Source organism: Mirounga angustirostris, unplaced genomic scaffold (assembly GCF_029215605.1).
Source record: "Mirounga angustirostris isolate CCGP_5_RB_7025 unplaced genomic scaffold, mMirAng1.0.hap1 SCAF_5, whole genome shotgun sequence".
Taxonomy (NCBI): Eukaryota; Metazoa; Chordata; class Mammalia; order Carnivora; family Phocidae; genus Mirounga; species Mirounga angustirostris.
The window spans coordinates 99316973-99339681 of NW_026991713.1; the positions used below are offsets into that span (position 1 = coordinate 99316973).

The 22709-nt window shown below is 45.9% G+C and overlaps 1 protein-coding gene across 1 annotated transcript in view; it reads left to right on the forward strand.

The window, feature by feature from the left end:
* Window positions 1–13592, forward strand: part of CRACR2A (calcium release activated channel regulator 2A) — a 113862-nt gene extending 100270 nt beyond the window's left edge. The window contains exons 17-19 of the mRNA XM_064591684.1: window positions 7185–7286; window positions 9709–9785; window positions 11543–13592. Coding sequence (XP_064447754.1) covers window positions 7185–7286; window positions 9709–9785; window positions 11543–11627 — 264 coding nt within the window. The 3' untranslated portion in view covers window positions 11628–13592. The remainder of the gene's footprint in view (window positions 1–7184; window positions 7287–9708; window positions 9786–11542) is intronic.
* Window positions 13593–22709: the final 9117 nt, after the last annotated feature.

Here is a 22709-nt window from a genome sequence, read left to right on the forward strand (position 1 = left end):
GGCGGACAAGGCACGGATTTATTTGACAGGGCCTCAGCGGAGTCTTTTTTTTTTTCTTTTTTTTGGTGCTTTAAAAAACGCTATTGCTTTATTCAGCGGAGTCTTTTAACAAAACCATCAGCTAGGATGCCCCACCTCCTTCCACCTGCAGGATCCATGTGTTGTTCGTGTATTTGTCTAAAGCACTGCCAGGCACTGTTCTAGGTTCTGGAAATCATAGCAGCAGATAAGAGACAAGGTTCCTGTCCTCGTGGAGTTTACTTTCAACCTGCTGCTCAAGCCCCTAAGACCTGGCATAGCCCTCACCTACTCACCACACTGTGACACTGCTGTGAAGGACACAGCTGCCAACCCAGCTCCCTGCCTCTGGGTCTCCTGAGAACTGACACTGTGTAACAGGCGCTTGGCATGGGCCCCACAGAACTAGCGCTCAACAGATGTGGGAGGAGAGAATGGATACCATATCGTTGGGCAGGCAGAATCCTGGAATTGTTCATTTCTTCATCCTTTTGGCCCTAAGATCTGTGATTCCTCCCACCAAAATCTGTTTCTCTTAGAGTTTAGATTGGCTGGGCCACTCCTTTCTCTGCTGTGAATCCACATCCCTCTCATTTCCAGGAAAAAAGAAGGAACAAGAGTGGAAACCAGATTCAAAGGTTTCTCTGAAATTTGCTTCATACAAATTATTTCTCGAAATGATCGGGCTTGAGAAATTTACAGTAGAGAAAATGTTAAGTTTTGACATGTGGTGAATGGCTCTAGGCCGAGCTAATAATGGAGGCAAATGGGATGGGTAATCTGGAAGCAATTCCTGCTTAAACTTTGGAATTTATGACATGATTTTTTTTTTTTTGATAGTGTGGCAGATTTATCTTCCTCACAGAAATTAAGCACCAGGAGAGACATGAGGGATTATCTAATCTGATGGTTCTCAAACTTTCTTTCTGGGAACCCTGGGGACATGGGGAGGGCTCATCCCCCAGATCATTCAGCGCCACCTCTGCTTCATTCAATTTTCTCTATTGGAAGTCCAGGCACAATTTTGCTAGACAGGAGGGCTTCCCTGTGAAAAATCACCGATCTAAAACAGCCATCTCATTCTCAAAGGAAGAAATGGAGGCTATGACGTCTGCACCACCCAGTCTCTTCCCAGCTAAGCCCATGTCGTTGTCCCCTGATATCGACATCTTGAGACAGACAGGAGCAGGCAGAGGCAGTTCGAGTAGTCTGGGATGAGTAGGGATGGATAGAGGAGGCAAACTTGCAGAACTGTGCTCTCTGCCTTCAGTAGGGGCTGTCGCTTCTGAGGCCCCAGTTTTGCACCCAGAGCCCGGGATCTGGCTGGAGAGGCGGAATATCAGGTTGAATTTGGCAGCGGCGGCGGTGAGGCAAAGACAGCCGAGGGTCACCGTTGCAGCTGGAAACACGAGTTCGGTCATTCTCCGGAAAACCGTGCCAAGCCCCGGATGTCTGGTGTGTGCCCAGATGGGCTGAAAAGCATTGTCAGCACGTACCCAGCAAGAGTCCCCAGGGAAACCCTAGTGCATCGATGGCCCAGGGAAGCCACACGGAAATGCACTTAACTCAGAATTCTCCAGGTGAGGGTGGGGCTTTCCTCTATAATTTGGAGTTTGAATGTTCCTTCTTGAGAGTAGCAGCAGAAGGTACAGGTAAACTCTAAATGGGGCTGCCAAACCTGGATAATCAGGATTCACCTGTGGTGCTTTCAAACAAAACAGATGCCAGGCCTTCTCCCCCAGATAGAATGATTCAGAGCCTGGAAATACCATTAAGAAAAAGAAAAAAGCAACAGTTCCCCAAGTGATTTTGATTCTCAGTTGCCATGATTCCAAGCCTCAAAAGTGCTTCTCAAAGTTCAATATGCATAGGAATCTCCTGGGGAACTTTGCTAAAATACGGAATTTGACTCAGCAGGTTCAGAATCTTGGGTAGGCCCCGAGGTTCTGCATTTTCTAACAAGTTCTCCAGCGAGGCCAATGCGGCCAGGCCGGGGACCACACTTTGAGAAGCAAGGCCCTGAATCACTTTCAAAGATGTCTGTGTTCCTTCCACAAGAATCCGCCAGACCCACCTGTCTGGCGCGGGCGAGACACTCTGGGGGAGTCGGTGTGGGGACCCAGTCCAGTGGCCCCAGGGGATTGCAGACAAGTGCGGGGGGTGGGGGGCGGGCAGCAGTTGTGTGAACCTGTGAACAAGTGTCAGATGGCGGAGTGTGTCGAAGGTGTGGAACAGTGGGTTCGTGAATGCAATTATTCTCAAGATTCTTGAAAAGCTAAAGTCATTCTGCCTTGGCAACCAGCAATCAGAGGTGTCAGGTGACAGATTAAAACCTGACACCTAATTTGATCAGAGGGAACTGAAAATAATAAGTACTTTGTATTTGTGGAGCACCTTATTTTTCCATGGAGCTCCAAGCACTTTGCCAACTGCCTCACTCGGAGAAGGGAGGGTGGAGGGGAGCTTTAATAACAGGCTTCACGTTCTGAAGCCTTATTATTAAGTGAATGCTGGCCAGCTGTTGGCATCGCCCCTTCCTCCCGCAACCTGAAAAGCAGTGCAAGAAGAAAGGGCTTAAATTGCCCCAGATTATACGTGGCAAAGACTCACTCTTGGAAGAGGTTGTGTATGGGGGGGAGTAGATGCTTGGTGGGGCTGGGGGGCGCTATGGAGTCCCGTGAAAAGGAAGTTCTTATCATCCTAGCTCAGCACTTCCTGGCCGTGAAACTGGCCAGTCACCCAATGACAGACTGGACCAGAATCTCTGACGGGTTCCTCCTGGCCCCCGCATTCTTACGGCGTATGGCATTTGATCCTCTGGAGGGGGGAGGGGTCCATGGTGGAGCAGGAGTGTGCACAGATGAGAGGACCCTAGAGGATCCTTCCAGTCCCGACGGAACCAAAATTCTTTGGCTCAAGAGACCTAACACACACCTGCGCAGCTTTATGAGTTGGGAGAGCCTGGCCCCCATGGCTGGCCCCCTGCCCCACCCTCCCTCATTCCCCCCACCCCTAGGCAGCTCTACCTTGCCCACAGGCCTTCTGCAGGAGAGGCCCAAGCACACACTGTGCTGATTCTCCTGTCATTTTACATTCCCTGTGTACCTTATAGCACATCAAAGCAGGTAGCCATTCCTGCCACCTCAGTTTCCCCAGCCCTCCCCTACCTCCTTCTCATCTCTGCTGGGTAGAACTGGTTTAACCAGTCTAATCTAGAGAAGAAACTGGTTGGGCTCTCAGGGTCCCGTGTTTAGATCATGGGACAATCTGGACATCTGGAGACTTTGGGGCCTGTATCAGTTAGGGAAAATCGGCTTTGGTACAAGCCTGAATGGGCTTGTATTTTCCCCGAATCCAGTTTGTGGGTCCCCAGTGTCTGCAGTCCTGGCAGGTTGAACTTCCTGCTTCAATCTTTTGTCACTCTGAAGGCCCCATATTGTTAGGTCTGTAAGTCAAGGAAGTGGAAAATGACGGGATCATGAAACCAACAGGAGCAGCGACCCGAACTGGGAAAAAACTTGGAGATTAATTTAATGCAGCCTCTTATTTTATAGATGAAAAGTCCTGCGATCCAGAGAGAGGAAGTGACTTGTCCAAAAGTCCCCACAGCTTGCCAGACGCCCAGCCAGAACTAGAGTCTAGTTCTAGCCACTGTGTTATGCTGCATTATGCATTATGTGACAAGAACATCACATGGTCCATGGGCGAAATCTGCTTCTGAAAAATAGGTGTTCATTTCTTTTTCAGTCCTTCCCATTTCCGCCTCAAAGCAGAACACTTCGTTAGCTCAGAGGGGCCCAGCGCACTTTCCTCTCCCTTTGTGGACCACTAGCTAATTCTCATTCTGTGATCTTTGTTGCTGGAGGCAATGCACAGCACAGAGCAAAAAATAGCAGTTTGATTTTTTCCCCCATGTTCCAAGTTGAGCTTGAAGTGCTGGCAGTTTAAAACGAACTACACAAATAAATCTTGTTTTGACTCATAGTCCAGGGGGTGGATAAATATGGAAACCCCCAAGATATAATTTTGCAGTTATTTTTTTCTTAGCATAACTACATGCCTTAATGTGCTGAGAAATTTTTTGTTCTGGCTCCAGAGAAATAGCAGCACTATCCTGGCTAAGTGCTTTTTCTTGCCTCCCAGCAAATGGATATTAACACACACACACACACACATACACACACACACACAAACTACAGCCAACCAAACCCAACAGCTGCACGTTCTGAGCTGAATGCCAGTCCTCTGCTCCAAGTTGACAGCTCATGTTATTTAAAGTCAGAGGTGGGTAATCTTTTGAATTTCAACACGTCTGTCTTCCAACAAGCTCAAGTTCAAAGAAAGGCAACTAAAATGGTTGGAGGTATGGAGAGGCTTCTGGGCCGGGTGTCAGCGGATAGGAACCAGCTGCGTAGGTCCATCTCATAGCTCACAGAATACAGTCTGTGAAAAGGAGTGGGTCCCACACACACAGAGGTCATGTGCCCGGCTAAACAGCTTCGATTCCTTCCTCTGACCTGCCATGCCTACAGAGTTCTACCAGCATCTATAGAAATGTCACCAGAGGTGGGGGTGGACCTTAGACTTGTTTGCCAAAGGAGGTGCGCTTTAGACTTTTAAAAGGAAGCGTTGCTTCATCTGGTGGGTCATGATGAGCCTCTTTGTGCCAAGCAGTATACAGGCTGGGTACCTGAAAGGTGTAAGGTTTGGGCAGAGAGCTGAAAACTTGAGGTTAAAGTCAGAGAGGGCCATGAGACAACTACCCCAGCCCCAGTCCTCCCCATGGCCCTGTGTCAGAGCCTGGTGTTGGGCCAGGGTGCTGATGACTGACTCCCATGATGGATGGCACACTCTCTGGCCTTGTATGTGTGCTCACTTATTTTTGCCATATCTTTGGAGATGCGCCTAATTCTTTATCAGAGGCGGGCCAGGGCCCATAGAGGGGAAGGGAGTTGTCCACAGTATTTGCATAAGAGAGGAACAATGCGAAGAACAGAAGCCACAGCTCCGGGGCGGGCAGGGGGGAGTGGGGAGGGCTTTTTTCTGTTCCTTCTAAGATGTTTTATTTTTATATCCAGGAATTGCTTTAAAAAAGAAGACTGCTTCTTCCCCCCTCCCCCCACTTTCCCTCAGAGAGGCAGCTCTGCTGTTTGTGGTGCACAGGGCTCAGATGTTGGGCTTGTGACTCTTCCCTATCTGATCCTATTTGGTCATTCGGTACCCACCATCCCTTTTGCAGGCGAGGAGACTGAAGCCATCACCCATTCCAACATACCTGAATCCGGGTTCAAATTCCGCCTGGGGATTTCAAGTCTGATGCTCATATTGTCAGAGTTTCCATGTCAAGAAATCCCACAAGCCTTAGTCATCCCTCACACATAAATCTACAAATATCTTTCATGTGCTGTACACAGCAAGCCTTTTGGCCCATTTCCCTGCTTCCTCCTCTTTTTTTCCTTTTCTGTGAAAAAGTCTTCGCACAAGTTTCTGTGGCACAACACAGTCAGAAAATGGGGGTATTCCCATTACCCAGCACTCTGGTAAGAGGAAGCCACAGCATGGTCTCTATGCCGTAAGACGTTTCTCATTTGCAAATACTTGGAATAGAGTGCGATCCACTTAGCACCTCAAGTACAGTGCACATAATTTGATCTACTTTTGATGGATCAGAAGACACATTCCAAATCATGGAGTGCTTTTGAGCCATCATTACCAACATAAATTACCATCTGACCATGGATAAATGGAAATACCACTTTGAGAGAGTTCTAGTTAATAAAACACTAAATAGCAGAGAGTTCACTGGAAATCAGAATTTAGAGAAAAATGTTGGAGAACTGTGGACCCATATACTAAAGGGTCCTCGTAACTCGGTGACTTTGTTATTGAATGTGCTTTTGGATTCTCTGAGCCTTAACGTTCTCATCGAGTAAATGAGAATTTTTTTCACTACGGAACTGCAATAAAAATGAATGTGTAGATTAAGGAGCCATGGAGGCTTAATCTCAAATACAATTGCATTCAAACTGAAAACATGTGAACCTATTGGAAGGACTTGGGACATTTATTTGAAGTGGTTAGATCCAGTGGCTAAACTCTTGGCAAAACTGTAAGCAATTGTTGGTTTCTATCATCCCCCAACCCTCTCTATTTAGTAAAACATTTTAGCTACAATGAATAACTATTGGTTACCAAATTATTATTAAAAGCCCCTAATTAAATATCTCACTAAGTAAAAATAACAACCTGCTTACATGTGAATATTATCATATTTACTCACTTAATAGCTGTGCACCGTGGGCCCTTTGTTTGCCCTCCTGAGAGGCATGTGAACTACACACATTTCGCAAGGGAGGACACCCCGGGGTGCAGAGACTCGGGGGTGTGGGCCCCTGGCTGATATGCCACAGTCACCGGGGGAGTAAAGAAAGTTGACCCCGTGAATACGCCTGTTACTTGTGGCTGAGAAGTGGAGCTTCTGTGGCCACCGAGCTCTTCCCCACGCAGGCCTCAGTGCACCCGATGACAGGGATCTGTACTGCCCCGCGTGGTGACCTCCAATTCCGTATACAACAATCATAGACTGGGCGCTGGGGACCCAAAACCATGAATCAGAATTGGACCCAACCCTCAGGGAGCTTATGTGCCCCATATGAGGCCCCTGGAGATGCCACTTCTAATCAAAGCAGCCCCTAGAACTGCTCCAAAGCTCACTGCATTAATTCCTTTGCTTCATTCTGGTTCATTTAGACTAAGTCTGGTCACTTAGGAGTGCTTTCAGGGACGCTATCAGCCGTGGAAAAGGACACATAGTTCACTGGCGTCTACTGTCCCCTCATCCTGTTACCCACAGCACACCTGGGGGAGCCTGCATGTCCCATCCAGCAGGGATGAGTGGGGAAGGAGGGAGGGGTCACTGCACAGCCGAATCTGGGAGGCACCCAGAGGCAGGCCTGAGGCACCTTGCAGAAGCCTTGTAAACTGAGGCCCTTGGAGAAGGTGACGCTCCCTCTCAGCTTTTGGGATGACTATATTCTCGCCTGGCCTGTTGTGGCAGCAGGGGATTCGCAAGCCAGATTGTATCTTTCCCACCAGCATTTTAAGCCTGCCCTTCTGGGCTTTCCTTATGGATGCTTCTCTCAGTTGGGGGATTTTCTGTTCTGCAGGAAGCTGTGGGAGACTACATCCCTGTTCTTCTGCTGGGCAATAAAATTGACAACGAGAAAGAGCGGGAAGTTCCACGAGGCCTCGGAGAGCAGCTTGCCAAGGTAAAGAGGAAACGTTTCCGTCTCTCTGGACAGGGTGGGACCCTGAAGGCAGTCAGGCCTGTGCCCAAGAGCCTTGGCGGGAGCTTTCTCTGGAAACCCCCTGGGAAGCAAGCAAGTGGGCAAGGTGGGTGTCCTGGCGTCATGGGAATGGCCCAACTCCTGTGCACATGGAACTTTCTATAGAAAGCCACACATCACAAGATAGAGTTGGCTGGGGATGACCAGAGTATGGGGAGTTTTCCCAAACTCTCTTCCTTGGGGCTCAGAATGATAAGTTCTTAGATAGTAAGAGGTTACTTATTTAAATCCCCTATCTGATACTCGAATCTCTGCTGTGTTTCCACTTGATCGCCTCCAGGGATGAAACACTCGCTATCTGTAAGGCAGCTTGCTCTTCTTCGAACAGCTCTGTTAGAGAGCTTATCCCTTCTATTAAGATTGAGCCCCAGGCTATGAACTTGAGATAAACTCAGGGCATGCACTCGAAAACGTAGCATTAAAATAAGCATGGGGGCACCTGGGTGGCTCAGTCGTTAAGCGTCTGCCTTCGGCTCAGGTCATGATCCCAGGGTCCTAGGATCGAGCCCCACATCAGGCTCCCTGCTCCGCGGGAAGCCTGCTTCTCCCTCTCCCACTCCCCCTGCTTGTGTTCCCTCTCTCTGTCAAATAAATAAATAAAATCTTTAAAAAATAATAAAAATAAAAAATAAATAAAATAAAATAAGCATCGGCCCTCTTGCCCAAGCTGGGGACCTAAGAGGCTTGATGGAAATCAGAAAGCAAACAGTGCTCTCTCCTCAGCTGTTTCTCCTGCCACCGAGTGGTTTTCAGGGAACTGTATTTCTGGGAAGATGGAGGTGCTTTCCAGCCCCAGGATTCCATACTTTTTAGTGTGCTTGCTGTAAACAGGGACTCATGGCCCCCAAGGCTGGGCAAATGGGCACAGATGGTAAGGGTCAAGGAGAAAAGGAGGAAGAAGGGTGATGAGGTAGCTGTCTCTCTGCCCTCCCTTATCCACAATACTGAAATTTGAAAGAGCTCTGCCAACAGAAAGGTCTCTCCTATCTCATCTGGCAGAAAAATCTGACCAGAACTGACGGGAAGCTACTTACGGTCTTTGTTTACCTTGCTCGAATGAATTTTTCAAATGTTTCACCAAAGAAATATTAGTATGTTTGATTATAGGGTGCTGTCCCAGACCCATGGAGGGTAATACAATATACGGTATATACATCTGCTATTTCTCTGAAACTCAAAGTCTCTGGATTCCAAAGTACATCTGGATCCAAGGATTTTGATTAATGAACTGCAGACCTGTATTTTTATCCTCCATTTTTTCCTTTTGTCTCTTTTTGGCCCGTCGAAAGCAAACAAACAAACAAAAACAAGGCTCAGAGAAGTTGTGATTGATTCAATTTATCACACGGGTCCTCAGGGGTGGAGTCAGGAAGCCAGCTGGAAGGTGAATCATGTCTTCTAATTCTAGATCCTATTTACTCTCCCTCCCCCCACCATGGAGCCTTTATTCTTCCACAGACTGACCCAGTGTCAGGCTCCAGCAGCAGTGTAGACGGGGTCTGGGTGAAGAGGACAGAGGATGGAGCGGGGCCCCTGGGGTGTGAATCAGGAAAGCTGGACTGGGAGCCAGTGTTTGTAGAGTCTGCTGATCTGCAAACCACAGCAGAAGTGTCCTTACTGAGCTGCCTGCATCCCCACAGGGCATCAGCCTCCAGCCCTCCGTGCCATTAGCACTGTCCTGAGGAAGCAGGAAATCTATTAACAGGAATGATAAATGGATATAATGATGAGCCTTGGCCAAGAGCAGCACAGCCTCTGCCTACTGAAGTGATGGACAGTTGTCCTGTGGCCTAGGCAGCTGGAATTAATTAACTGGTGTGAAGGAGATTTTCTACTGGAGTGCCTTTGTGACATCTGCCCCAAGGGTCGAGGAATGCCAGTGTCCTGGGAAAATCCCCGCCATTAACTCCATAAGTCATTGAATGAACAAACCCACCATTTGCACCAGGCCCTTGGTTTCCCTGCCTGTGCAGTGGGAAGAACATGGCCCATCCCGGCCTTTGTATCTTTGCCTGCATTGTAGGCTGGTGCGAAAAGGAAATGAGCATGTACATACCTGCGAGCAATTTGGGGAAGTGTAAAGCACTAAGGCAGCATACTGTTTTGTGTTTTACAATTGTTATAGCTCACCTGGGAGACGGTTACAGAACTTGCCGTAGACAAGGAGCCTGAGGAGAGGAAAATCAACCTCCTCCTACAGAGTGGGGAGGGGGAGAGGAATGAAAGGGGTGTGCGAGGGGAAGTGAGGGATGTGGGTAGATGCAGACAGGGTGTTCTCCCACCTCCCATGGCTCCGTTGAGCTCCCCCAGTACTCTTTCAGTCCCCTCTGTTTTATGATTCTAGGAGAACAATCTGATCTTCTACGAATGCAGTGCCTATTCCGGTCATAACACCAAAGAGTCCCTGCTCCATCTTGCCAGGTAAAGAAGCACATCACAGCAGACAGGGGCCAGTGGGAAGCACTGCATTCACCTCTGTGCAGACCATACTCCCTCTGTCTGCCTGAGCCTTCTGGGTAAAGGGGCTGGAGGCCTAGGCCTTTGTGTGGGATTCAGGGACAGCCCTCTGAAATACAATAAGGACAAAAAAGAAAGCCTCCCTGCCTCTCACCCCCACTGTAGTCTTCTGCATCTTAAAACCTGCCTTTTTCCCAGGGATCTTCTTTTTAAATGCAAATGCTTCTGGGAAAGGTCATATCACAGGTCCCTGAACACTGGCTAATATCTTAGCAGGGATTAGTTGGCAGCCAGCTGGAAACAACAACAGTTATAATATGGGCTCCAGGGGAGGGGGTGGAGAAGCCAGGGAGAGGAGGGGCTCTTTGGGGGGAACTAGAGGCACCAAGGGGACAGTACTCAAAGGGTTAGTTCCACCAAAAGACTGTTTTCATAAGCCTTTACCTATACCAAAATTTAAAAAAAAACAAAACAAAACCATAGAGGATCCTTTCTCAATACTTGGACATTCACTCATTTATTCACTTATTTATAGGCATTCATTTCATTCCATCCATCCACCTACCCATCCATCCATCCACCCATCCACTTATGAATACATCCATCCACCCACCCATCCATCCATCCATCCACCCACCCATCCATCCATCCATCCATCCATCCACCCATCCACCTATGAATCCATCCACCCACCCACCCATCCCCCCATCCACCTATCCACTATGAATGTATCAACCCACCCACCCCCCATCCCCCCATCCATCCATCCTCCTATGAATCCATCCACCCACCCATCCATCCATCCATCCACCCATCCATCCATCCACCCACCCATCCATCCATCCATCTATCCACCCATCCACCCATCCCTCCACCCATCCACCTATGAATCCATCCACGCACCCATCCACCATCCACCTATGCATTCATCCATCCATCCACCCATCCACCCATCCACCCATCCGTCCACTCATCTATCCATCTATCCAGAACAATATATGCATTGGAGAGGTTGTGGAGTTATGGAAGAATATGGGGAAAGTTGTAGGCTTTTCTCTGACACTGATTCCTAGGCCAAGTCAGTCTACCTCTCTGAGCTTTGCTCCTAACATAGGAACATCAATCATACCATCCCTGTTGACTCAGGTTGTTGTAAATATCAAAAGAGATGCTAAAGGTGAAAGCACGTTGAGGGTATAAAGCAGGGATAAGATACTTAGCACTATTTTTAATCCTTCACCTCCTACATTTAATCTGGAACTGTGGCAACATGGGACAGACCTTCTATAGAGTTAATAACCAAAAAGTATATTTTCTGAGTGTCTACTGTGTGCCAGGTACTATGATAGGCTACAGAGACAGAGAGACAAAATATATAGTTTCTGCCTTCAAGCAGCTTTCTCGCCTGAGGGAGCCAACCAGGGAAGCAGTTCATTCTGACATGGGGTGATCCAGTTATAACAGAGGAATGGTCAGAATGTTGTCAGGGATACTTTCACCACTTGGAGAATCAGGGGAGGCTTCTTGGAAGAGGTGTCATGAAGGATCCATATTGACTAAACGTCTTTACAAATTATGGTTATGTACCTGTACTTACCCGGGGGAGACTGAATGCGCTGATGCTCTGGTGAGGCTGAGTTCCATCCTTATCATCCAGATGGCCTATAACCAAAGGACCTAGCAGCTCTCCACTGCTGACACTATACCTTCTCCTCTCCCAGGATCCTCAAGAAACAAGAAGATACAGCGAGGGAGGACACAATACAGGTTGACCGCCCTGCCAAAAAGAAATCTTGCTGTGGCTGATAAGAGTCCTTCTAGGCCTGCTCCATGCAGGCATGAGGTCATAGGACTTACCCGAATCCTGAACATGGGCTCCTGCTTGGATGCTTCCACCACAGCCTGCCTAACGCTTTGTCTCTGTCAGCGACTTGCCTCCACCAACAGGAAAGGAAGCACATCCAGTCAGGAAAGCTGCTCTTGAAGCATTTTGGAGTCTTCTTTCTCTTCTCTCTCTAGACCCCAGGTACCCATTTTCCCCCAGCTTGGTTTTGTGGGGAAAAGAAACAGATGGGTTTTTCCAGAAAAAAATCACCACGTGCCTTCACCTCCCTTATGCTCCCCTTGCCCTTAGGAGCTGCAGCACCCTGGTTGCCATGGCAACTGCGCAGGGCCGACTTGCTGCTTCCTGTAGGCCAAAGATACAGCACTGGGGCAGGGCCAGGGTGGTCTTCCTTTGGCTCCTGTTCTCTGGATATCAATGGGATGCTCTTGGCATATGCTTTGTGGACCTTGAGATGCCCACGTGGTGTTGAGAAAAGCAAGCCAGGGTGTTCACATTCTATTGCACACCCCACCCCCAGGGGTCCTGCTCCTTGCCAGGCTGCAGAACCCCGCCTCTCAGCAGCCGCCATGCCTCCTGTATTTGTCCCCTTGGGGTCTCTGGATCGTGCCTTACAAGAAACCCACACCCACTCCTCTCAACCACCCACCCATGACCCTGACTCCAAGGTCGACTGTGGGTGATAAATGTGTGCCTGGGGTTAGGGAGTGGGCTTTCTTCCTACTTAACTTTGACTAAGAGATGAAAAGAAAACAGGGGGGAGAAACCTATCTGCTGCTAAACAGAGCAACCATTTCTGGAGTATAAATAAGGTATATATAGCTCCGTAAAAGCCATTTTCCAATGTTTCTCAAAATAGCTCTTTGAAAAATTGTATATGATGATTAATGGAGTAGATTGACATGAACGCAGTGAGGCCCAGCACCAGGTCCATAGTTACAGACTTCATTTTATTTTATTTTTTTCCAAAAGACTGTATTTAAAAAAAGAAAGTATGGCTGTGTTGTTGACATATAGCTGGTGTTTGAGAAGTGAGCAGGGTGTAGCTGTAGGCTTCAGCACCCCTAGGACTTCACCAGCATAGGGCACTTACATTACAGGGAATGATCTGGGCCCATGTGTGGTCCCTTCGTCTGGCTGGTGGTGAGTTCCCAGCCCCAGCAGGGCTCAAGCATCATTGGCTGGCTGTTAGGGGGGCTGGCAAGGGGAGGGCATTCTTGCCCTGGGTGGGAGCCTGGATGAAAAGATCATAAAGATCACTCCCCATTACCACTCCAAGGTTGCAGGCCCAACCCCACAGAAAAGTGAGTGGTATCCATACCCAAACGGGACGAAATAGGAAGGGAGAGGAGCAGAAAGTGTCCACAGGCCTCCAAGAAGATTCAAGACAACTGTACACAGCCAGCCAGGCAGGAGAGAGTCTGCTGGTCAGAGTTCCCAAGGGTGTTCCCTTGTAGCCTCCTCCCTGGACTCCTAAAAGGGTCAGGGCCCCATGGGTCACCAGGCAAGTGCCTACCTCCTTTTTGCAGGCTTTTCTCTCCCTCATTTAGTGCTTGGAGGCACAAGGGAGCCCATAGAGGGTGCAGCACAAAAGCCAGCACTGAGCACCAGGAGGTGCCGCATGGTCTTGGGTAAGCCAGATCCCTGTCTGGGCCACCATTTCATCAGTAAAATGAAGGCTGGGCACTTTGATGCTTCTGGCTCTTCTTGCTCAGAGTGCTTATGATAATACCTTCATTTTCCAACTTAGGCTGGCCCTGGCCCCCAGTCCAAATTTGAAAGGATCTCACAGGAAACTCCTTTCTCTAAGAGAGGGCCCTGGCAATTGTCTCCTTCATGGGATGCAGGGGATGATGGGTTACCCAGAAGTGGCCCTCCAATATCTGTGTGGGTGTGTGTTGCTGTGTGAATATGTGTGGTTGTGGGGGTGGGGGCAGATAGGGGATAGGGATTGCCATAAAGAAAGTAAATCAAATCTCCTGCTTCTGAAAACAAAAAAGCAGAGATGGCAGTTGGAATTTATGGGGCAAGTAGCCTATATCTGGAGTTTCCCAAGCCCACAGATACCTTTATCCCCTATACGGAGTCCCTGGCTTGGGGCTGCATTTTTCCATTTAGGAAAAGGGCATTCAGGGTTTAGAGCAGGGTGGAATGACCCTAGTGCCTGACCCTACAGCATGTGGGGTAAATCCCCACAAAGCCTCACAGGTCCAGGCAGACGATTCAATTTACAATAGCACCAAAAACCATAAGATACCTCGGAATAAACCTAACCAAAGAGGTAAAGGATCTATACTCTAGAAACTACAAAAAACTCATGAAAGAAATTGAAGAAGACACAAAAAGATGGAAAAATATTCCATGCTCATGGATCAGAAGAATAAACATTGTTAAAAATGTCTATGCTACCCAGAGTGATCTATACCTTCAATGCCATCCCAATCAAAATTGCAATGACATTTTTCAAGGTGCTGGAACAAACAATCCTAAAATTTGTATGGAATCAGAAAAGACCCCGAATTGCCAAGGAAATGTTGAAAAAGAAAAAGCTGGGGGCATCACGTTGCCTGATTTCAAGCTGTATTACAAAGCTGTGATCACCAAGACAGCATGGTACTGGCACAAAAACAGACATATAGACCAATGGAACAGAATAGAGAACCCAGATATGGACCCTCAACTCTATGGTCAAATAATCTTTGACAAAGCAGGAAAAAACATGGAATGGAAAAAAGACAGTCTCTTCAATAAATGGTGCTGGGAAAATTGGACAGCCACATGCAGAAGAATGAAACTCAACCATTCTCTAACACCGTTCACAAAGATAAACTCAAAGTGGATGAAAGACCTCAATGTGAGACAGGAATCCATCAAAATCCTAGAGGAGAACATAGGCAGTAACCTCTTTGACATCGCCCACAGCAACTTCTTTCAAGATACATCTCCAAAAGCTAGTGAAACAAAAGCAAAAATGAACTTTTGGGACTTCATCAAGATAAAAAGCTTCTGCAGAGCAAAGGAAACAGTCAACAAAACAAAGAGGCAACCCACAGAATGGGAGAAGATATTTGCAAATGACACTACAGATAAAGGGCTGGTATCCAGGATCTATAAAGAACTTCTCAAACTCAACACTCAAAAAACAAATAAGTCAAAAAGTGGGCAGAAGATATGAAGTGACACTTCTCTGAAGAAGACATACAAATGGCTAACAGACACATGAAAAAATGTTCATCATCATTAGCCATCAGGGAAATCCAAATCAAAACTACCTTACACCAGTTAGAATGGCAAAAATGGACAGGGAAAGAAACAACAAATGTTGGAGAGGTTGTGGAGAAAGGGGAACCCTCTTACACTGTTGTGGGAATGCAAGTTGGTACAGCCACTTTGGAAAACAGTCTATTTAAAAATAGAGCTACTCTATGACCCAGCAATTGCACTCCTGGGTATTTACCCCAAAGACACAGATGTAGTAAAAAGAAGGGTCATGTGCACCCCAATGTTCATAGCAGCAATGTCCGCAATAGCCAAACTGTGGAAAGAGCCGAGATGCCCTTCAGCAGATGAATAGATAAAGAAGATGTGGTCCATATATACAATGGAATATTACTCAGCCATCAGAAAGGATGAATACCCAACTTTTACATCAACATGGATGGGACTGGAGGAGATTATGCTAAGTGAAATAAGTCAAGCAGAGAAAGTCAATTATCATATGGTTTCACTTACCTGTGGAACATAAGGAAGAGCATGGAGGACATTAGGAGAAGGAAGGGAAAAATGGGGGGGGGGGGATTGGAGGGAGAGATGAACCATGAGAGACTATGGACTCTGAGAAACAAACAGGGTTTTAGAGGGGAGGGGGGAGAGGGGATTGGTTAGCCTGGTGATGGGTATTAAGGGGGGCACATACTGCATGGAGCACTGGGTGTTATACGAAAACAATGGATCGTGGATCACCACATCAAAAACCAATGATGTATTGTATAGTGACTAACATAACATAATAAAATTAAAAAAAAAAAAAAGTCCAGGCAGAGAAGAGAGGGCAGGAAGGATCTTTAGGCCCTGCTGATTCTTTCTCTAACCCCACTTGAAACAAGTATGGAGGATGGGACTTCAGAGAGACTCTGAGAAGTTCTCTGTCCCCAGGTTGAAGCTTCCCCTTCTCTCCCCATTCCCTTTACGCCATCAAGGTGATCAAAGTCACGCTTGTGGCTATGAGCCTGTCCCAGGGCCAGGCAGAGTGCTGTCAGAGAAACCTCTGGCTCCAAACCATTTACATTGCTGCAGTGATCTTGAGTAAGTCACCTGGCCAGGTTTCCTGTTCATCTGTAGATCAGAGGTTTCAGTGTCTACCTCACACGGACACTTTAAGTATTAAATGAGGCAATGAATGTGAAATACTTAGCACAATGCCCAGCACACATAGGTGCTAACAGGTAGGGGCTATCATTGTTGTCAACACTGAGTCACTGCCCAGACCACTAGCCTTGTCCTAATTTCAGATTGAGAACCAGCTAACACTTACTAAGCATCTCCCCGTAAGTGGGTGCTCTCACAAACACTACCTCATTTGAGTACCCAGTTGCTGAGCCCATTTGCCTGGCATATGGGCTTGTTTTCATCATTGCCTCTTGGCCCTGTTCTCCTTTGTTCCTGTGGGTTTCCCTTGTTTTCCAATCAGTACCCATATTTTATAGTATCTATGGTCTGCTTCCACATAATCCACATAATCCACTCTGCCTCTCTGAGTGTGGTTCTCCAGGATGCAGACAGCAGCTGAGCCCTGGTACCAGGGTGTTTACCTAAGAATGATCTGTGCTCATTACCATCCTTGGCCCCACATTTTCTTCCCTATTCCGACTCCTTGTGCTGCTTCTGGCATCTGCTGCTGCCCTCAGCCCTGAGTTGCCAAACCAGGGGCTTCAACACCAAACCAAAGACCTGGTTGTTTTTATGGGTTTTTGTTTGTTTGTTTTTAAGATTTATTTATTTATTTGAGAGAGAGAGAGAGAGAACATGTACAGGGTGGAGGGGCAGAGGGAGAGGGAGAGAGAAACTCAAGCAGACTCCACACTGAGCGTGTAGCTTGATGCGGGGCTCGGTCTCACAACCTGAGATCACGACCTGAGCCAAAACTGAGAGTTGGATGATTTAACTGACTGAGCCACCCAGACACCCTGCCCCAGCTGTTTTGTTGCTTGTCTAGCATTTATCTTAGTTGACAGTCTGTTTGGGTTCTTTTCTGTTCCTCTGTGATACACTAGCTTTCTTCTACCTCTCTCCATCCTGTACTCTTTCTCTGTTCTTAACACTTCCACCCAATCTTGGACTCCCCTCTTCCCTACTCTACCCCCTAGGCCCATTTCAAGCCACACCTGTATGTTCTATCAAAAATAGCTCAACCGTTTGTCTCTGTCACTAGCAGTCAATGCCCCAAAGGATCTTAAACCAATTTCAGCTAAGGTATTAATGCAAATGGTGGTTTAAGGTCTATATGTCTACTTTAACAAAGAATTTTAAAGGAGGCAAAACTCTAGCTCAAGGGAATAAATCCCTAGTGGTCATGGGGGTCAACTATTTAGGACAGAGCTGCCTTCTCCAAAGGTGGTTTGCTTCAAGTATTTTGGGACTCTATCTGTGGGTTCATATATGTTTATAATTGTTATGTCTTCTTTATGAAATGACCCTTTATCATTATAAGGTGTCCTTCTTGCCTTTGGTAACAATTTTTGTCTTAAAGTTTATTTTGTCTGATATTAGTAGAGGAACTCCAGCTCTCTTTTGGTTGCTATTGCTATAACATTTTCCATTCTTGTACTTTCTCCCTATTTATACTTTTAAATCTAAACTGAGTCTCTCGTAGACAACATATAGTATGATCATATTTTTTAATATATTCTTCCAATCTCTGCCTTTTCATTGGAAAGTTTACTCTGTTTACATTTAACATATTGGGTAAAGTAAGATTTATGTCGGCCATTTTGCTGTTTCTTTTCTATATTTCATAAGTCTTTTTGTTCTCTATTTCTCCACTACTGCCTTCTTTTGTGTTAAAGTTATTTTCTAGTGTACTATTTTAATTATCTTGTTATTTCATTTATTATATATTTTTTAACTTATTTTCTTGGTTAGTGCCCTGGAAGTAACCCTTAATATCTCAGTTTATAACAATCTAGTTTGGATCAATACCAACCTAATTTCAATACTACACAAAACATTCCTCCTATATTGTTCCATTCCCCTCTCCTGTATGTTGTTATTGTCACAAATTACATCTTTATACATTTTCTTCCCATGAACATAGATTTATTGTTATTGCTTTTATGCAGTTCTCTTTGAAATCAGATTTTAAAAGAAGTTATAAACAAAAAAATGGATTCATACTATTTCCTACATTTAATTATGTAATTACTTTTACCAGTGCTCTTTATTTCTTCATGTTGATTCAAGTTACTATCTAGTGTCTTTCACTTCACCAGTATTTCTTGTAGGGAAGGTCTGCTAAAGACCACCCCTCTCAGTTTTGTTTATATGAAAATGTCTTGATTTATCTTTCAGTTTTGAAAGATAGTTTTGTCAGATATTGAACTTTTGGTTGACAGGGTTATTTTCCCCTTGCTACTTTGAATATACCATCCACTGTTTCTGGCCCCATGGTTTCTGATGAGAAATTAGCTGTTAATCTTATTGAGGCCCTTTTGTATGTGATGAGTTACTTCTCTCTTGCTGCTCTCAAAATTCTTTGTCTTTGGCTTTCAACAGTTTGATTTTGATGTATCTAGCTGTAGATCTCTTTGAGTTTATCCTACTTGGAGTTTGTTGAGCTTCTTGGATGTGTAGATCGATGGATTTCATCAAATTTGGGGAGGTTTTAGTCATTATTTCCTTAAATATTCTTTATATCCCTTTCTCCCTCTCCTTTCCTTCTAGAACTCCTGTGATGTACATGTTGGCATGCTTGATGGTGCCCACAGGTTTCTGAGGTTTTGTTCATTTTTCTCCATTATTTTTTGTGTTCCCCAGACTGGATAATCTCAACAGCCCCATCTTCAAGTTCACTGATTCTTTATTCTGCCTGCTCAAATATGGTATTGGGAACTTCTAGTGAAATTTTCATTTCCATTCTTGTACTTTTCAATTCCAGAATTTCTGTTTGGTCCCTTTTATAATTTTTATATCTTTATTGATTCTCTCTATTTGGTGGGACATTGTTCTCAGACTTTCCTTTAGTTCATTAGACATGGCTTCCTTTAGGTCTTTGAACATATTTAAAATAGCTGGTTTAAAGTTTCAAAGACCTCACATTGCTAGCCATCTGTACTGTGCACAAATCAAGTTCTGCTTGCCAGTCTTTGCTTCCTTCCTCACACTTCACACATTTCCAGGACTTGTCTTATGCCTTAGCCCCACCTCTAACCTCCTCCCTAAAGCCTTTCCTGTCTTTTGGATTGGAGGAGGGATATGAAACTCAGAAATCTTTCAGGTCTGAGAACCATCCCCTCCACCTTGAGCTTCTGGATATCCTGCTGGAGATGAGCTGCCCAAGGATATGTCCACCTCCTTGAGGAAGTGAAAGAAGGCCAGAAATCCTCAGGCAGTGTTCCCTTTCCTGCCAAGAAGCCAGACATTCCACAAAATTTCACTCAGAAGGGATAGGTAGGGGAATACTACAGATCAGAAGTGTCTAATTACTTCAAAATAATGAAATCACAGTACACAAACATACAGAAACAAAGATTTAAGTAACCTCTTGCTGACTGGGCTTAGGAGCACTGTCACCGCTCCTCTTGTTATTTGGGGGGAAGGAAATTGGCTACACAATTCCCAACCAAGTTCAGTCAAAGTCTATAGGATTTTACTTTATCACTTATTTCTTCCCTTCTTATCTGGGTGTGTGTGTGTCAGGGTGAGAGGGGTAGAGATGGTGATGGTTGACATGATGTAGGGTCTTTCTAAACCTCCCCCACTTCCTAACTCCATTAATATCCTTATTAATAAATATGTTAATTATCAGCAGTAACAGTAACAAAGAACATCATAACTCCAACTTTCACACAATTCAGTGGAGCCAGTTTCAGTGAAGTGCCCTACTTCGAAGAACCTTCCTGGAAATTATGGGGGTTGGGAAACCATATGGTGCTTGGATGAGAACCTGAAATCAATGTACAAACTGAGAAGCATTTGGTGAGGTTGTGTTCATTTATCATCTTGGGGCAGGACGGAGTCAAGTCCAAGAATGGACCCCTCTGTCAGGGCTGGAATTTCATCAGCACTTTGGCTCTGATTCAGAAGTGGTACTTGCAAGCTCTTAACATAGCACCAGGAGACTCCCCGCCCAGCAAATGAGGACTCTTAGGGCCAGTGAGGCATGTGCCATCATAATGAATTATGACTGGATCCATCTGACCTATAAAAGTAAATACTACCCATAAAAACTCTGCACTACTAAGCAAAAATGCCCAAAGAACATGGACAGAAGGAATGGGATTTTTTTAACTTGGAATTGAAACAGGTAGAGCTCAAGGAGCCTCATCATGCAGCTGAGTAAGATGACCATGGAAGTAGAATTCATTGAGCATGTGTAGCACCAGGTCAAGGACAGAGTGTCAGGGTATGATTTAACATCCAGTCCATAGGCTCCCCAAGGCCATTCTGTAATGATATTATATTGTGCTTATTTGTACACAGTGCCCACAGGGCTGTAATGAGTGAAATGCACTGGACTGAACTCCTGAGCATTCATCTCTGCCTCATGCTTGGCACAGTGTCTGGCAAACAATGTTTGCCTTGTAGGAACAGTTGAGAACAGAGCATCATTTCTCAAGAACAGGCCCAGCACTTGGTGAGCCACTCCATTGGAGCCCCAGTTCCCAGAGGCTAGATGACTGGGTCCCTGTGGTCTGGTAGACCCATGGGGTTGCCTCACTGGTTCAAAATGAGCTGCTGCTTCTGGCTCTTAAAACAGAGTGCTGAGAACATTCCAGCTGCTGTGATTCAATTGCATTTCAGACAGTGTGATGCCCATCAAAGCATTCCATCTCATCACCCTGCAGCCTCCCCAGCTGTTGCTAGTAGCAATCCATTACCCTCGGGTGGCTCAACAACTCAATCTGACTTGGGCTCCATGCCTCTGTGCATAAAAGATGCTTCTTTACCTGGTTCTCTTCCTTCCTGGTATGGAACCGACCACCTCTACCCAGACTGTGCCTCTCCCAGATGTTTTCTCTAACCTCTAACGATCTGTTCAGAATAAGAACCTGCACACAAGTTGTGTGGCTTCAGGCAAAAGCTGGAACTTCTTGGTGCTCTGAGCCTAGCTTCCAAATCTGTAAAATAGTGTTCTCTGTCCTACTGTCTGCTAGTGTGAAGGTCAAACAAGAACTCTGGGGAAAGGGTTTAGACAACTGAAAGCCTCTAGACAAATGTTAGTTATTACATCATCTGTCTCCCTGTGCAAAAGACCAAAACAAAATAAGGAAGAAAGAAAGTCCCACACTTCTTGGTAACCAGGAGAAGCTGGGGCCTTAAGTAAGAGCATGTCCTATTTCTCTGGGCTAGTAGAATAAGGAAAACTTGCATTCCTTCAAGCTACAGACTTCTGTCTAAGAATGCTTTGTATCTTTCCACTCTGCCTTGAAATGGGACAGGAGCCCAGCATCACAGACTACAAGGTTCTCACTGGCAGGGTTCTGGTCTCATTCATTTTTCTATTTACATAATAGATGCTAGGTGTGGATGTGTAGTTTTGTTGCCCAGTCAGGACTTCAGATAGTGCACTCCTAATCAAACCACCTTTACATATATGGTTTACAGACTCTTTCATTTTGGGATGGTGAAAAGCTCTGGAGTTGGAGGGGAGTGATGGTTGCACACAATATTGTGACTGTACTCAATGTCACTGAATTGTGCGTTTGTAAATGGTTAAAATTGCAAACTTTACATTTTGTATATCTTACCATAATACCTTTTTTTCAGAAAACACTCACAAACAATTATGTTCCATGAATGAATATAGGATTGATTCTCTTCAATGCCCAACAACTGAGGGTCTAAGACATTTCTCTTAGGTTTTATCAGAGATAAGGGAGCAGAAAGGAAGACAGGCTTACTTAATGCCCTCAATGCTTCAGTGTACTCAAGGGGAAGAAATACCTAGAAACCCACAAGTATACAGTAGAATTCCATAAAAATACCATGACCACAATCCCCCGGCTCCCCTTCCCTTAAGGGCTTCAACCAGCCCCACCCCACCCTGGATTCTCCTAGCACTTCTGCCTCTGCACACCCTTCTCTTTAGGAATTTGGCTCTATTCCTTGTAGACAAGCTCCTGGAGACAGGACTTCCATATCCTCTATGTCCACAGGAGGGGCTAACCTGGTCCCAGAGTGTGGACTCAATAAGAGTGTGTTGAATGACACAAAAAAATGAATGGCAAAAGTCTTTTGTTATTCCTGAAATTTTGTTGCATTGCCTACAGTGGGAAACACACTCATTAGCATCCAGAAATACTTTGGTTTAGCAAGATTTATGCTGTAATCGTTTATGGTAAGGACACTAGGAACTAGCATAGGAGGACTGGAGTAGAGAGGACCCGAATAATGTGTTCTTGATGAAGGGCTGACTCTGACTTGGGCATTACATTGTTCTGAGGGACTCAACAGGCCGGATTAGGGCCAGCCAGCACAGAGCATGGGGATTGCAACCTATCCTAAGGAAGTTTGTCCCCGTAATCACTGCCCAGCAATGGAACAGGCTGTCTCACCAGATACTGAGCTCCCTGATACTAGAGGTATTCAAGCAGATGTTGAACACTCTGCTCCCAGGATTGCCTCTACCTCTACCCCACCAACCCTGAGAGTCTGGGATTGTTTTGAACTGAGACTGACATCAAAGTATACAGTGTAAGGCGTGCCAGGGAGTCTGGATGAGTTGACTGGGAACTATCCCTGGACCAGGAGAATGTTGAGCCAGTCCATTTCTGAGTCTTACCACTCACCCTTCTCCACTTTCTACCCTGCCCCACTTCTGCCCCACT